Source organism: Lynx canadensis, chromosome D1 (genome assembly GCF_007474595.2).
Source record: "Lynx canadensis isolate LIC74 chromosome D1, mLynCan4.pri.v2, whole genome shotgun sequence".
Classification (NCBI taxonomy): Eukaryota; Metazoa; Chordata; class Mammalia; order Carnivora; family Felidae; genus Lynx; species Lynx canadensis.
The window spans coordinates 104,843,045-104,860,844 of NC_044312.2; the positions used below are offsets into that span (position 1 = coordinate 104,843,045).

The 17,800-nt window shown below is 42.1% G+C and overlaps 1 protein-coding gene across 1 annotated transcript in view; it reads right to left on the minus strand.

The window, feature by feature from the left end:
• Positions 1–642: 642 nt before the first annotated feature.
• Positions 643–17,800, minus strand: part of LOC115526000 (membrane-spanning 4-domains subfamily A member 4A-like) — a 64,180-nt gene continuing 47,022 nt past the window's right edge. The window contains exons 2-7 of the mRNA XM_032594896.1: positions 13,421–13,580; positions 12,194–12,322; positions 9,933–9,989; positions 8,576–8,734; positions 4,119–4,220; positions 643–936 (exon numbers count right to left, since the gene is read on the minus strand). Coding sequence (XP_032450787.1) covers positions 865–936; positions 4,119–4,220; positions 8,576–8,734; positions 9,933–9,989; positions 12,194–12,322; positions 13,421–13,580 — 679 coding nt within the window. The 3' untranslated portion in view covers positions 643–864. The remainder of the gene's footprint in view (positions 937–4,118; positions 4,221–8,575; positions 8,735–9,932; positions 9,990–12,193; positions 12,323–13,420; positions 13,581–17,800) is intronic.

The following is a 17,800-nucleotide window of genomic DNA, read 5'->3' on the forward strand; positions in this document are numbered from 1 at the left end:
TGGGGTGCCTAGTGGCTTGGTCAGTTTAGCACCTAACTCTTGGTTTCAGCTCAGGTCATGCATGATCTCACCGTTCGTGAGTTCAAGCCCCACGTGGGGCTCGGAACCTGATTGGGATTCTTGCTCTCCCTCTCTCTCTGCCCCTCCCTGCCTGTGCTCTCATTCAAAATAAATAAATAAATAAACATTAAAAAAAAAAACCCACCTTGCACTTCCAAAGGCAGGAGAAGAAAGTTAAATCAGAAGGAGGAGTGTTGGCCAGGGAAGCAGAAAAATGTAGTCTTCAGGGAGTCCTCATTTCAGCAATATCTTTTTGACCTTCTGCTGAATCTAACTTACCAACTTAATGTCCTTATCTAAAGTTTTGAGGGGCACCTGGGTGGCGCAGTCGGTTGAGCGTCCGACTTCAGCCAGGTCACGATCTCGCGGTCCGTGAGTTCGAGCCCCGCGTCAGGCTCTGGGCTGATGGCTCAGAGCCTGGAGCCTGTTTCCGATTCTGTGTCTCCCTCTCTCTCTGCCCCTCCCCCGTTCATGCTCTGTCTCTCTCTGTCCCAAAAATAAATAAAAACGTTGAAAAAAAAATTTTAAAGTTTTGAAGATGGATAAAAACTTTCAAGCACCAGTGACTCATTAAATGCATGATTTATTTATTTAATTTCTGCTATTGTTGATAAAGAGCCAGTAAATGAGTTGTTGAGGTCTTGGGGGAAAATGAGAACATGATTCTGAAATATATATATACATATATACATTCTGTATATATACAGAATCAGAGTTGGATTCTGGTACTTCCCCAAGTGGTGTCCTTGCCCAACTGGCAGGATAGGTTTTCTGGAACATTTTGCTGTTGATCTGTTGGTGACATCAGACCTCTGTAAATGGTGTGGGAGATGCTGTTTCCGCCACATGAGGATTCGATGGCAGAATCAACACAACCTGTGAAATCAATCAGAATGGTGCAGGTGAGTGAGTCAACCAAGTAGCCATATCATCGTCAGACCCTACTCTCTCTTCTCTGGATTCCATCTCTAGATCAACTTGGTGGGGTTTCTCTGGCATTCTGGAGATCAGACTGGATCTTGGAAAAATATGCATTGATAGCTCTTGGCATGAGATGCTGACAGTGACCCTGTAAGTGGATGATGCTGCCCAGCAAGTGGAGTAAACCAAGGTGTTAAGGGACATTTAGTGCTCTTCTTCCAAATTAGGTTCTTTATGTATGATGGCAACAACACACCCAAATCCTGATTTGCTGGCCATGACTCAATCATTTCAAAAACTACGCCGACTCAGAATGGAAGGAATCATCAGGAAACGGAGGAAAATGCTGGTCTTTCTTCCACAAACTCAGTGTGAAATTGTGTGGGGGTGTAGGGGTGCGGGGTGGGATGGAACCGGGAAGAGACGAAACTTAGGCATCACATGCCTCAAAGACCTTGCTCCTCCGGATCCACACCAAGAGAATTGTGGGAGCAGCATTTCCAGCTCTGTAACTCCAGGAGCAGAAGGGAGCTCAGGTCTAGACATTACGACACTAAAGCATTTGCTCCCTTGTGCAAATGCTTTGGTCAATGAAAATAAGACGCTTCACCTAATGAAATTGCAGTCATTACGAATTGCTGAAAACCCTAACTTCTAGGGCCTTGACATGCAGAGGTCCACTCACAGAGTTAGTCGATCTCTCTTCTGTGGGGCAGGAGATGTGGTGAAGCATGGAAACCCCAAAAGAAAGTAAAGAGGCACAAAATGGGGGAGAAGAGCAAGAGAGAAATAATCTCGCCAAGTGATTACTGTCTTATGATTTGCCTTTGGGTAATCAAATTAATGAGCAGCTCCTGGCATTTTAATTCAGTTCATGGAAGGGATCCTTCTCCTTTTCTTCCTGGTGCCTCTTGGTCTTTTCTCTCTCTCTTCCCATGTACCAATCCTCTCTCCACGTGATGTTCTTTCTGCTCAGTGGCCAGGAAGATCTGCTGCCAGTCTCAGGGTAAGAGATGGGCAGATATGTGCACATTGGTAGAAAAGTTTGAAAGCGTGACTTTCTTCAGTAGCCCAGGGAAGGTTGCTATGATAGGGGTAATGGGTCGAAACCTGGCACTCTCTGGGGTCCTCTCCATTGTGAAGTACTCTCTGATCTGGACTGAGAGAGGAAGCCCTTTGTGGGAGTGAGGATGGAGAAAATGAGCTTTTCTTTATTCACTGTGGTAGGCAAGATGCTAAGATGACACCCAGTGACCCATGCCCTCGTGTGACTCCCTCTCCTTGTGTATGGGTGGGACCTGTGTATAATGGGATGTCACTCCTGTGAGTAGGTAACCAATCAGTTGACTTTGAGTTTATCAAAGAGGATATTATTCTTTGGACATTTTGCCAAAGAAGACATACAGATAGCCCGTAGGAAAAGACGCTTAACGTCACTAAGTATCAGGAAAATGCAAGTCAAAACCACAATGAGATATCACCTAAAAACCTGTCAGAATGGCTAGAATGAAAAACGACAGGAATTAAGTGTTGACAAGGATGTGGAGAAAGGAGAACCCTTGTATGCTGTTGGTGGGAATGTAAATCGGTGCAGCCACTGTGGAAAATAGTATGGTGGTTCCTCAAAAAATTAAAAATAGAACTACCATATCATCCGGTAATTCCACTATTGGGTATTTACCCAGAGAACACGAAAACACAAATTTGTAAAGGTATGTGTTTACTGCAACATTATTTGCAATAGCCAAGACATAGAAGCAACCCAAGCGTCCACTGATAAATAAAAGGATAAACAAGACGGGTACGTATGTGTATATAGATGGAACACAGCTCAGCCATAAGAAAAGAATGCTGTCCTGCCATTTGCAGCAACACGGATGGTTACGCGAAGTGAAATAAGGCAGAGAAAGACAAAGACCATACGATTTCCCTTCCACGTGGAATCTAAAACACAACACAAAACCAGATTCTTTTTTTTTTTTTAATTTTTTTTTTTTAATTTTTTTTTTTCAACGTTTATTTATTTTTGGGACAGAGAGAGACAGAGAATGAACGGGGGAGGGGCAGAGAGAGAGGGAGACACAGAATCAGAAACAGGCTCCAGGCTCCGAGCCATCAGCCCAGAGCCCGACGCGGGGCTCGAACTCACGGACCGTGAGATCGTGACCTGGCTGAAGTCGGACGCTTAACCGACTGCGCCACCCAGGCGCCCCCAAAACCAGATTCTTAAACACAGAGAACAAACTTGTAGTTGCCAGAGGGGAGGAGGGTGGGGAGACGGGCGAAATAGACGAAGGGGATTAAGGGGTACAAACTTCCAGTTATAAATCAGTCACGAAGATGCAGAGTTAGGGAATATATCCATTATATTGTAAGAACCTTGTATGGTGACAGATGGTGACCACACTTCCTGTGGTGGGCACTGAGTAATGAATAGAACCTGTCAAATCGCTAAGCTGTACATCTGAAACTAACATAACACTGTATGTTAATTATACACCAGGGGTACCTGGGGGGCTCAGTCAGTTAAGCATCCAACTCTTGATTTCGGCTCAGGTCATGATCTCAAGGTTCGTGGGTTTGAGCCCTGCATTGGGCTCTTAGTTGACAGTGGGGAGCCTACATGGGATATTCTCTCTCTCTCTCTCTCTCTCTCTCTCTCTCTCTCTCCTTCTCTCTGCTTCTCCCCCACTTGCTCTGTCTCTCTCAAAATAAATTAACTTAAAAAAAACTAAAAAAATTATTCTCCAATTAAAAGAAGGACATTATTCTGGATAGACTTGACCTTATCATGTGAACTTTTTAAAAGGAACTGAAGGCATCAGAGGTTTTCACTCTCTTGCTGGCCTCAAAGTGGAAGTGAGTTGTGAGTTCCACTGCTGAGAGGAAATAAACTGTGTCATGGGAGCATGGAAGAGGATGAGAGGGGTCTGCTGAGACCGCAGCCCTAGCCCGCTTGTTGACTACAGGCTTGTCAGACCCAGAGCAGGGGGGCCAGCTGAGGTGTGCCCAGGCTCGTCACCCATGGAACCTGAGAAGTAATAAATGTGTGCTGTTTAAGCCTCTACGTTTCTGTAATGTATTACACAGCAACAGGAAACTAATACAGACAGCTTCAAGGGAAGCCTAATACTCACCCCGCCAGGATGACAACAGGTGACTTTGCATCCAAAGGCAGATAGGGTCAGAGCAACGAAGAACTCAAGCACGGTTAAAAGGAGCACCACAGCATCCAGACTCTAGGAACAAATGCATAGCCAAGAACCGTGAGGAACAGAGATGACAAGTTTAAAACACTGACCGTCTGGGGTACCTGAGTGCCTCAGTTGGTTAAGCGTCAGACTCTTGGTTTTGGCTCAGGTCATGATTTCACAGTTTGTAGGTTCGAGCCCAGCATCAGACTTGGCACTGACAGTGTGGAGCCTGCTTGGGATTCTCTCTGTCTCCCTTTATCTCTGCCCTCCCTAGCTCGCACGCGCTCTCTCTCTCTCTCTCAAAATAAATAAATAGACTTAAAGAAAAGAAAATAAATCAAGCGCTGACCATCTGATTACAATGCCAAAAGAGAAGCACTGGCCTGAGGTCAGAAAAACTGGCTCCTAATTGCAGCCATACCCTTGGCCAATTCTTGGCCTGTTGAGTACCACTCATGCTTCCAGTTTTTCCATTAATAAGACAATCGCTTTTCCCTACACTCTACCTTCCACTGCTATTGTGGGTACAGAATGGGAAAACTATTTAAAGGGGCGGGGGAGGCGTTAGGGGCATAAAGATAACTTAGTTCTTTCAAGCACCAGAAGTTCCATAGAGTTGACACAACAGTATCATCTCCCGTCTTGGTAGTTATAGGCAGAGTCATAATTGTGGACAGAATATCAATAGACCAAAGAGGTCCACATCTTCATCTCCAGAAGCTCTGGAGATGTCTCGTTACATAGCCAGGCAGAATTAACTTTGCAGATGAAATGAAGGTTGGTTATTAACTGACCTTGAGATGGAGGGATTATTCTGAGATTATCTGGGTGGGCCCCAAATAGTTAGAGAATCCTTCTAAGTGGAAGTGGGAGGCAAAAGAGTCAAAGTCCAAGAGACATTTGAAGATGCTGCACTGCTGGCTTCGAAGATAGGATTTGACCACAAGCCACAGAATGTAGGCAGCCTCGAGTAGCCAGCAAAGGCAAGGAAACAGATTCTCCCTCGCAGCTTCCAGAGAGGAATGTAGTCCTGCCAGCACTTTGATTTTCACCCAGTGAGAACCATTCCAAACTTCTGACTTCCAGAATTGTATGATGGTAAATTTATGTTGTCTCAGGTCACTAAATTGGCAGTAGTTTGTTACAGCGACAAGAAGAAACTAACCTAACAATGAACACCCAGTTAGTCAGTCTGTGACCCATCTCCCCAGAGAACTGGCTTTGGGCTTATCCTCAGCCAATACATATGGTCAGATTTGAGAAACACTAGGTAGTCCTCTTACTACCCTAAAAATCTGAATTGGATGCCTGGAATTGTTTGGTCTAAATATTCTTTTCCTCTCCATGGATAGGGATCGTACCTATCTTCTTGTGTTAAAGTCAATAGACCCAAGAATCCAGACACAGTGACACAGTGTGACACAGACTCAGCTGAGCCTTGAGAATATTTGCATTTGTCATTTCCTTATCTATTTACTCATCTCTTCAACATATTGTAGCCTCTATGTTTCAGGAATTGTCATAGGCACAGAAGACAGAATAGCAAATAAATAGATGATTTCCCTAAACTTGAGGATGCTACAATCTGGTAGGGTAGACCAGGAATTGACAAACTTTCTACAAGGGGCCAGCTAACACATCTTTTAGGTTTTACAGCCCATAAGGTCTCTGTTACAAATACTCAATTCTCCAGTTATAGTACAAAAGCAGCCACAGATAATATGCAATCAAATGGATGTGGCTATGTTCCAATAAAACTTTATATTCAAAAAAAGAGTCAGGCTGGACTTCCAACAAAAAGTAGCTAAAATATATATAATACATGAGTTTGAGCCATATAAAGCCGCTGTCTTTCTAGATCAAGCAGAGTTGATCATTGGCAATTTCATACTGTTCTGCCTAATGACTCCAGATAGTGTGTGCTCTACTCTTTCCTACAAAGAGCTCACTTTTCCACTCTTCTTAGAATCACATTCAAAAGTAAGCCCTTGGGCCTTCATCAACCTCTAGCTGCTTTCCAATGTTTATTTCTTTTAAAAACATTTTTTAATGTTTATTTATTTTGAGAGAGAGAGGATCCCCCAAGCAGTCTCTGCGCTGTCAGAACAGAGCCTGACACGGAGTTCAAACTCACGAACTGTGAGATCATGACCTGAGCTGAAATCAAGAGTCAGATGTTTGGGGCGCCTGGGTGGCTCAGTCGGTTGGGCGTCCGACTTCGGCTCAGGTCATGATCTCACGGCCCGTGAGTTCAAGCCCCGCATCAGGCTCTGTGCTGACAGCTCAGAGCCTGGAGCCTGCCTTGGATTCTGTGTCTCCCTCTCTCTCTGACCCTCCCCTCTTCATGCTCCATCTCTCTCTGTCTCAAAAATAAACATTAAAAAAAAGTTAAAAAAAAAAAGAGTCAGATGTTTGACCGACTGAGCCACCCAGGAGCTCTGTGCTCTCCAGTATTTCTATATTTTCCTCCAAGGAGCTTCCTACTGGTAGGAGCCTGGTCCCCTTTCATCTCCCAGAGCGCCATCTGTAGGACCCACCATAAAATATGGGCTCACAGGTCTGTGGAATGACTGTGCAGGTGCCCCGGTAAGAACAGACCAGATACTTCAGATTCCAGGAATCCTTATGGATTTGCTCTGCTGTAAAGCCAGGCAGAAAAAGTGTTCACACAATAGGGATACGTGACAGCCTCTGGGAGAAGGTGATTGAGAAGAAGGTAGAACCAGCTACTTTATTTATAGGGCCTCTTGTTCAAAAATTATTAAGAACTTTACAACGGCAACAGTAGAGCAGTAAACCAGGTGTGTCACTCTTCTAACTGGTAAGCCCCCTGTGCCTGCGCGGGTCCCACACCCAGGCAGCCAGCCCCACGCAGCTGGTCCATTCCAGATTTTGTCCTCGTCTACTGTGCCCTTGTAGACCTCAAGTGGAGAGAACTGCAGAAACTGAAAGTAGGCTTCTTCTTCAGGAGGAGGAGAGAGGACACTTGAATATAAATACAAACAGGGGCATCAGAGGCAGGAAGGCACAGAATCTCATCTTGCCCTTGTCAACTTCTCACCATCTGATCTTAGGGGGGAAGCATCTAAGTTCTCGGAAGAAACCCTCTGATTCTGAGGAAGCGGCAGGAAATAAACTTGCACTCCATAAGAGCTGTTAGAAATCTTAAGAGGAGTAGAAATTAGTTTAGCAGAGACACTCAAGAGATTATTTTGGTGTGATTGGATGGCACTCAGGATATACCTAGGATTAGAGGAGGCAGTGCAACTGATCTGCATTCGGGATAAGTTCGGAAGAATGCGGAGGTTCCACGTGTGGGTGAAGACAAGGGTCAGTGAGGGAGAGATGAGGCAGCACAGTGAAAGGCCGGAAGGTCTCATGCAGGAGAGACAAAAGGAATTCAGTGGTCCCGAGAATGAATACTAGACCTAAAAAAATTTTTTTTAAGTTTATTTATTTATTGAGAGAGAGAGAGAGAGAGAAAGGCAGAGGGATAGAGACAGAGATAGAGATAGAGATAGAGATAGAGATAGAGATAGAGACAGAGACAGAGATAGAGGGGGGGAGAGAGAGAGAGAGAGAGAGAAAGAGAGAGAGAGAGAGAGAGAGAGAGAGAGAGAGAGAGAGAGAGAATCCCAAGCAGGCTCTGCACTGTCAGCCTGGAGCCCCACACCGCGCTTGAGCTCCCAAACTGCATGATCATGACCTGAGCAGGAATCAAGATTTGGACGCTTAATTGATTGAGCCACCCAGGTGCCCCTAGACTTTTTAATAATAAAGATTCTATTGCATTTTGGTCACAGCTGTGCCACAATAGCGCCCCCCTCCCCGTGCTTACCCAGTGGCCCACTGCTTCACAACCCGCACACTCTGGAGGAAGCGGCAATTTGGAGAACAGAGCCATTACGATAATACCTAAGTGAGGGCAGGTGCTACAGCCAAGTAGTAAAATACAGAGTGGAAATTGAGAATTTTCCAGGAGTGGGATATTGAGGCTCAAAGGGCATAATCTTTCAAGAGCATCCAGAGAGGTGGGGAGGGGTACTAGATCATTCACCACTCATTGGATAATGTTCAAGACAATTTTACTCTATTATTAGAGAACCAGGTAACTCCATCAGGGAGCCCTGGGGACACAGAGGGATTGACATCTGGGCTCCCTTTTTACAGTGGATTGCAGAATTGGTGATTTCGAATTAAACAGAAAGGAACAACAACAACAAAAAGATGAGATGTGGGCCTGCCTTCTGAATAAAAGATGGCCCTATTCTTCAATCATTTCCAATTTCCCAAAGTGAGTCATTTATCAGTTAGGAAATACAGTGTGGTACTTTTGCCAGGGCCAGGGCTCCTGTGCCTGGCTTCCCCTACAGTATCGCAGGAAGAGAGGAAGTGCTCACCAGTAAAATGGCCATGGCCATGGAACAACTCTCCAACCTCTGATAAAAGATGCAGGCAGAGACACCTGCTTGAAAGTCTTCCAAGGAGGAGATAGCCAAGGGGACCCCTACTCCGGCCAAGACAGAACTGAAGATGTTTAATCCTAGGCTAGTTTGAATCTAGAAAGAAAGGAAAATCAAGTCAACAATCCAACGGTATCCACGGGGGTGTTTCCATTAGCCACGTTGCACACATCACTTCTTGCCCGCCCCCCCCCACCGCCCCCCCTGCACCGGTCCCCCTTCTCTATCTTGATGACTGGACTGTCTCCTCACTTGTTTCTTCCCTGAAACACAAGCCCTTTCAGGTCGTCTCCTGCCCAAACACAAATATGATTCTGTTGTTCCCAAGCTTGAATCCTTCAGACAACCCCTAGGCCCAGGAGATAAACTCTTTTTCACATGCCAGCTGGACAGATCTGTCTGCGCCCAACTCCCACGGCCCTCTAGGTCAGGTGCCTGGCTGCACATTCTTTTCCAGATGCTGCTTGCCTCTGACGCCTCTGCGCTTTCTGTGGACGACCTCCCTCTGCTCTGCATTCCTTTTTCTACATTCTCTTCTCTTGGTGAAGTTGTGGAAGCTTCTTAGAACAACCAAACTTCTCCAAGAAAGCATGAGAGGCTTAATGTGGCTGTAGCGTGAGGGAGATTTTAACAGTTACAGCTCGACAAGATGCTAGGGAGACAGACCGAGGTCAGATTTGGAAAAACCATACAGATCATGCTCCATCGTCTGATCTTTATCCTTTGAGCAAAGAAAACTCAAATATGGTCTCTAGCCAGCAAAAACATTGGTTGAGATCTAGGCCTTTGCCTTTTATTGGCTTTGTGAAAGGCATATTGGCATGAGAGTTATGTTTGAAATTTGTTTTTCCTTACTGAACAGACTTAACGTGAATTCCTTCCCCTACAAACCAAAAGAAAATCCTTTCTGTACACAGTCAGAATACACATTTTAATCAATAAGTCAATAAATATTTTGCCACACCAGCACGTGGTGCCACTGTTATGGGCTGAGTCTCAAGGTGCAGGCTCTGTTTGATGGGTCCCATTTTGACATTCCTTTTTAGGAATTCTCTTTATTTTCATAAAGAGTTTCTCAGCAACTGCCTTCCCGTATCAGAAATTTTATGACCAGCCATTTTTTTATTATAATTTCTGGAAGACCAATGCAGCTATGTAAAACTTATAATCTCTCTTGATTTTTAAAAAACAAACAAACTCTATTTTCTACTCGGGCAGAATACATACCTGGTTAATCCCTCTTTTGGAACAAAAACACACACACAAACAAATGAAGAAAGCAAATATTACTCACCAGACCTTTTGTAGTTCTAATTCCTGCTACAACTGACAAGGACCCTGAAATAATAAACTAGTAACAAGAGAAAAAAAATGCAGTTAAAAAACCTTTAAACAAAAATTTGAAATCCCAACTTACTAACACTTACCCCTAACTGGGATAAATATGTTAAACAGACCAATTATATTGGAAGAAACACCAGAGACTGCAAATAAGTCTCCTCTTTTCCCAGAAACAACAGAGAAATTTTACCAGATGGATGCACAGGAGAGTTTATCAAGGCTTTCAAAAAAAGTCTCTCTTCAATGGTATTTATTTTTTTATTTTTTATTTTTTTAATTTTTTTTTTCAACGTTTATTTATTTTTGGGACAGAGAGAGACAGAGCATGAACGGGGGAGGGGCAGAGAGAGAGGGAGACACAGAATCGGAAACAGGCTCCAGGCTCTGAGTCATCAGCCCAGAGCCCGACACGGGGCTCGAACTCACGGACTGCGAGATTGTGACCTGGCTGAAGTCAGACGCTTAACCGACTGCGCCACCCAGGAGCCCCTTCAATGGTATTTAAACTGAGGGCCTTGAAACATAGTGAAAGTTTCTAAATTCCTGACATGAAGGAACCCTAGTATGGTACCAGAACTTAATGAAATATTATAAAAGAAGAGAAACTAAAGCTTCTGTCTTAAAATATGACTATTAAAAGTTGTAAATAAAATGGTAGCAAAGAAAGTTTTTCAATTACATATTAGATGTTGATTATATTATTCCATGTGGCTCCATCATTTGGGTAATTATTTTCCATATAGCTAAAACAGCTGGAATCAAGTTGATTAGACCTGTTGTCTTAAACTATTTGACTGTTGAATTTCTGGGTTTGCTTTCCAAATTTGATTTCAGGAGTTTCAAAAATTGTATCTTAAACTTTTTTTTTAATGTTTATTTATTTTTGAGAGAGAGAGAGAGAGAGAGAGAGAGAGCAGGGGAGGGGCAGAGAGAGAGGGAGACACAGAATCCGAAGCAGGCTCCAGGCTCTGAGCTGTCAGCACAGAGCCTGACACGGGGCTTGAACTCACGACCGTGAGATCATGACCTGAGCCAAAGTCACAGGCTTAACCGACTGAGCCACCTAGGTGCTCCGAAAAATTGTATCTTAATACCAGAAAAAAGACTGATCTAATGAAACAGCTTGGTAGATTTCTTCAAACATTTCTCAGTACCAAGACATGGAAATGGTTAGGGTAAACTAAGTCACTTCTGGAAAAAAAAAAAAAAAAGCAGGGAGAATCGTCCATCATATTATATGAGATGCATCATGACTACGTGGGGTATTCTTTCAAATGTCCAGATTTTTTAATATTGCATATTATTACAATTTACAAACACAGATTCGAGGAGAAAATTCACATGCTAATTGTTATTTATGTTTACAACGTGAAGACATTTTATATCATTCAACATTCTTATTGACTTAACCATTATTTATAAAACATGAAGAGCTTCATTTGCTATAACATGATGGAACATTTGTCTCTAATATCAGACGTCTTTATCATGCTAACAGGGAAACACTAGGGCCATCTCTATTAGAGTCAAAATCAAGATAACGATGTAGATGGTTATGTATTACTCTCCTTAGTATATTAACCAAAATAACTACATAAGAGAGATATTTGAGGAAAATGTTTACAATTACTGTTAGTTAAATATGAATATGTTATACTGCAGACCTCCAAGAGTATCAGTTAAAAACAACTATAAATGCTAGGAAAATTCGTTAAGGCACATGGGAAGAACATTATAAACAGAAATTATATACAAATATGCATGTATTTGTGTGTTTAAAGATAAAATTTAATAAGAGAACCTCATTTAGCATAGCAAAAATATATGAAGTTTCTGAGAGAAAAAAACTTAACAAGGAATGTGAACAATATAGATGAGTAAAACTTTACAATGCTCCAAAAATCCACCAAAGTCTACTGGGTTTCTTGTTGTGAAATAATCAGTGCTTTCAGTGTTTAATCTATTCTGGTTTGGGTCTTTTGCTACATGCTGCTGTGATATCCTGATACATATTAAATATTTAATCTGCCTGGCTCTACGAGTCTTACGTTATTATTCCTACCCGAAATATGAGAAAATGCAGTCAAAAGAAGATTAGATATCTTTTTCAAAGTTAGAGAACTACAAAATAGGGTTAGGATATGATTCCAAAGCTCAGGATGTTAGCAACTATTTTATGCTGTCTCCAACTATATCAAAAGGTACTCTACTCACCATCACTGGCCTCCCAATTATGTACACGTCCAGCCCTGAAACAGAATGTGTGTCAGAAAATGGCAATGTGGCACTCATCTTTATTATTTCCAGGCTGAGGTTCGTCATGGCAATCAGGATCTGCACGACCTAGAAATGATGAAGCAAGTAAAAACTGATTAGCTACCACTCCCTTTCCGACCACCAGGTCACCCCTCTTCTCCGTCTTCTGAAACAGTCAGATGGTCATGATATTTCCCTGTCGCTTTGCTTTCCTATAAAAAACTACGGACATGTTAATTTACTCAAGTAGTTTCTTGGGATGTCTATCCCAGTTGCCTCGGTCATTTTCAAGGTAAAAAGAATGTACCAGGACCTACCCAGAGGTGCTTTACTGACCCCCGGGGCTGCTAGTCTACCATAGCTGTTGATCTCCTTTACATACTACACTCTCAGACGGCAGTGACCCAGGAATCAGGAAGCAATTAAAAATTATTCGAGCAAGGGAAAATAATGTGAAGGAAGGAGTGTACAGGAGAAGAAAAAGAGAAGTGCAACGTGATACTTTCTCGGTGTCTAGGACCTGAGGACACGAGTGAGTCCAGGGCTCTAAAAATCAAAGTGCTGGAGTACGGTCATCCCACGGCATAAAAAGGATCCAAAGTGTGTTGTGATGACTCTGTCCCCTTGGTTTAAAGCTGGGGCTAGAGATAAACCCCTGTACTCACTGTCCTTCCACCTGCACTAACCTGTCTTTCCTTAAACTCTCCATTTCTTTTAGGCACACCGCCCCGCCCCCAGACTCCAGACAGAAAGGCAGAGGGAGCTGAAGAATTTTCATCCTCTGAGGAGCAGGTTAAGAAAATTCCCCAGAGATAGTAACAATGCGGGGCAATCAGCTATCAGGAAGACGTGCTGGGTGGACACCAGCTGGCGGACATGTGGCCTTTTTTTTTTCTTTTTTTTTTTTTTTGCTGCCTCTCTCCGCTGAAGCTAAAGTTATCACAGATGACGCACCACCCTAGAATCCATCCCAAGCCACTATATTCTAAATACAACTAAATTAGAAGCAAGATATAACAGAATATCATATCATTTTTGAGTGATAGGGCCTGAACATCATATACCCAGGCCCCAAGGGCTGGCTGATGTATTGCGAGGCTAATGGGACAGAGTATTTGGCATTAAAACTCATCGGCTATGAGTTTACAACCAGACTGGCCTCTCCCAGATCTGTAACCGACTTACCCCAAGGACTTTGGGCTCCCCCTTCAAAAACTTCTCTGGCATCCTTTTCCACAGATGTGACTGGATAACAGCGGGCCGCTCCGGCTGGTCCCCTCCAGGACCAGCCTCTGATATGGTCCCTTCCATTAATTGCATGGTTGCCACGGCGGCAGCAAAGGGGCTGCGGTAAGAAATGTAATTTAGGATGAGGTCCTGGAAATGACAGGATAACCTGGGGTCTACATTCCCTTCCTGCATTATACAGCTATTAGAACATCTTTACAAAATGTTGTTCTTTTTTTTTAATGCTTATTTATTTATTTTACAAAGGACTTTTTTTAAAATGTTTTTTACATTTATTTTTGAGAGAGAGAGAGAGAAAACGCAAGTGGGGGAAGGGCAGAAAGAGAGGAGGACAGAGGATCCGAAGCAGGCCCTGCGCTGACGGGGAGAGCCCAAAGTGGGGCTCAAACTCACGATCTGTTAGATCATGACCTGAGCTGAAGTGGGACGCTTAACCGACTGAGCCACACAGGTACCCCAATGCTTATTTATCTTTGAGAGAGAGAGAGACAGAGGCAGAGACACACTGCAAAGGGGGCAGAGGCAGAGGCAGAGGGAGAGGGAGACACAGAATCTGAAGCAGGCTCCAGGCTCTGAGCTGCCAGCACAGAGCCCAGCGCAGGGCTTGAACTCATGAACCACAAGATCATGACCTGAGCCAAAAATCGGATGCTTAACCAACTATGTCACCCAGGTGTCCTTGCAAAATGTAGCTCTTGCAAGAGCCAGCCAGGAAAGAGGAACAAGAAGCGCCTTAAGGACAGAAACAGAGAGAGAGAGAGAGAGAGAAAAGAGAGAGAGAAATGCCATGTGTCATCAAGATACCAGAAAGCACTGAAGAGAGGGAAATCCAGAGAGAACTGAAGTGAATACGCGGGCCCCTCAGATACATGGAGTCCGCACTTATTATCTCTGTCCCTGTTATTGTATATCCCCTTGATGTCAGCCATTTCTCCTTTGAAAGGTAAATTTTATGATAGGAATAAACTGTGTTCCTGTGTATTATAAAATCTCCCTTTTTGACTCAGAGCACAGTTACGTTCTCTGAGCTGGAAACTCTCTCCAGGTGCATCTTTACGAAATATGATTTATTTAATCTTGGATCCTACTTTATAAACTCTGGACTTTGTGGAGAGAATTTACAATCCCAAATCACAGCCTTCGCACTGAGAATTTAAATCTCTTGCCCCCATTAAAATGTTTTAAATCCTCATTTGCTAATGCATAGCAAGGGCACATAAAATTATTTTTCTGAGACTCAGAGCACAAACATAACACTCTTATGCTGCTTCCTCTCCTCAATATAGTAATCCCAGTCAGATTATGTGGCAAAACATTTAAACCACCTGAACACTTTATTCATTTGCATCCGTATTCAGATGTCGCATGGCTCACATCCATAAATTTTGAGGGAAGTGAAACTTAAGTCTTTGCAAAGCCACCATCAATTTTGATACCATTTATGCTTCCCTGAAGCTCCATAAAAGTCTCAAATTGGGACATGTGTGCTCTTTCATTTGTAGCACAAAGTCAAAGAGTGAACATTTTCTCTGGAAAGCATTATTAACCTTATTTACACATGCTAGGCCAAAGGAAATACATTATTAGTGATCTAGCAAAAAACCTGGTGGAAATAAGAAAAACAAATGAGTTCATTTCAGAAACAGATAGGGGAAAAAAAGTCCAAATGAAAATAAAGATTAATCACTTAAAACATTAAGTTAGTTTTAGTGACATATGTTCAAAGTCTGGAAAGCAGTACAATGAACAGTACAAAAGAGTAAATCAGAAAATAGTAAGCAAAGTAAAAACCTTGCAAATAAGATGACAGAAACAAATAATTAATTAACTCATAAGGAATACGTAACATGAAGGAGAATAAAACAGAGGATATAACCCAAAAGTCATTGTTTCTTCTTCTGTTCTAGAAGATTTCCAAAAGTACTACAGAGAAAGAAAATCAGAACTCCATTTTGAAACTGGGACACAACTAAAATGATCATAACTCAGACGAAGTAATTGTCAAAAACAGTGAAGTTTGCACGAGGATGAGTTTGGGGCAAATGCAGAAAGAATATCAAAGCAGGAAGACACCACGCCTCGGATTTCAGAGTACGCTTCTCAAAGACAAGAAGCCCGCTGAGGTATAAAACACACACTCTTGTTTAGCATCCTGAGAATGAATGCCACCTGCGGACAGCTGCAGCTTCCCTGGGCAAGCATAGTTCTGAGAAGTCAAAGTTGGGAACACCAGAGAAAACACACCAAAAGGCCACTTTTGTAGACAGCCATCGGTGTCTGAATAATTCTTACACAGGAGTCCTCAAAGAAGGAAGCAAGTATTCTTGATGGAAATCTCCAAGAAATCCTATAGATTAGATTCATCTGAGTATATCATCAGAATCAAAGACCCGCCAAGTGCACAAAGACCAAGAGATTTTGGTGAGGAGAAACACCAAGTGCCTCAGATATTATGATAGTCGGATACAGAAGATGTAATAACTATGGATGAAATAGTCAAATAAGAACAGAGTCACAAAAATGAGAAAGCACAGATAAAGTGCAAAAGTGATGTGACAAATTCAAATGGGAAGAAAACAATGTTGATGTTAAACAAAACAAAACAAAACAAAACCAACTTGGTAAATGTGTTACACAGCAATGGACCACTGAAAAGAGAATAAGTAAACTAGATAAATCTGGAAAAATGACCCAGGAGCCACAGAGACAAGGAAATGGCCATAATAGAAGAGATGTGAAAGATTAGAGGTACAGAATTACAAGGATGTTGCATGATACGAGAAGGAATGGTTAACAAAGAAACTGGTAAACATGCATGGACCCATATTGTTTGTACAAAAATAAGAACTACAATATCTAACTCATTAGGTTAAACAAAGGACAAAATATAAAATACTGGACCCCCCAAAAAATCAAAGCTTGGGACTGGCATGATGACAATTGGTCTTCTAACATCCTTGTTTTATTTGGGTGATGGGTGAAGATAGTAACTTTAGATTTCAAGTAAGGATAAAAAAATCAAGAGTTACCAATAAAGATAAGAAGTGGGTTGTGTAATTTTTTCAATAAAGAATGGAAAATATTATGAGAAAAGTGAATGATAAAAGATAAATGTGCTCTAATCAGCTAAAAAGGCAAGAAGGGAGATAAAATAAACAAATATAAACAAGACCAACAGAAAGCAAAAATATAGTAGAGGGACAACTGCCTCCAGAATTTCCCATTGAGGACATCTGAAAACCCACTCTTCTCTAAAAGCACTGAGATCCCCCCGGAAAAATGTTGAAAATCAACTTTTTCAGAACTCTAGACATTGAACAAGATCTTGCGACAATCTAAAAAGCATTTATCCAAGGAGAGTGGTTGAAATTTTGGTAAGCATATTGAACTCTGTCATTTTTCCTTTGTGGCGAAATATTCACAGGATATAATTTGCCATTTAAACCAGTTTTAAGTGTATAGTAGCTTTAAGTGCACTCACAGGATTGTGCAAGAATTATCACCATCCATCGCCAGAACTTTTTCTACTTGAAGCTGAAACTCTGTACCTACTAAAGTAACTCCCTGTGTCCACCTATCCCCAGCCCCTGGCAAAGATTACTCTACTTCCTGTGTCTAGGAACTGAATTATTGTAAAAATCTCATTTAAGTGGAATCATGCAACGTTGTTCTTTTGTTACTGGCTTGTTTCACCTAACAAGATGTCTTGGTCTCACCTATGTTGCAGCCATGCGTCAAAATTTGTTTTCTTTTTAAGGCTGAATAATATTCCATTGTATGTGTAAACCACACTTTCTTTATCTGAGTATTGCGTTGGTTCTATTCAATACTTACATCTTAGCTGTACTAAGTCTTCCAGTCCATGAATATGGAATGTCTTTCCATTTACTTGTGTTATCTTCAATTTCCTTTAGCAATATTTGATAGTTTTCAGTGTTGCATGTCTCATCTCCTTGGTTAAGTTTAAGCTTAAATCTTTTATTATTTCAATGCTTTCATAAACTGAATTATTTTCCTAACTTCCTTTTCATATTGTCCATGGTTAGTGTATAGAAATGCAGTTGATTTTTGTGTGTTGATTCTGTGTCCTGCAACTTTCCTGAATTTATTAGTTCTAACAGTTGCGTGCGTGTGTGTGTGTGTGTGTGTGTGTGTGTGTGTGATTGTTAGGGTTTTCTACATATAAAAACATGTCATCTGTGAAGAGAGATCATTTCACTTCTTCCTTTCCAATTTGGATGCCTTTTATTTCTTTATCTTGCCAAATTGCTCTGACCGGGACTTCAATTTCTATGCTGAATAAAAGTGGCAAAAGCA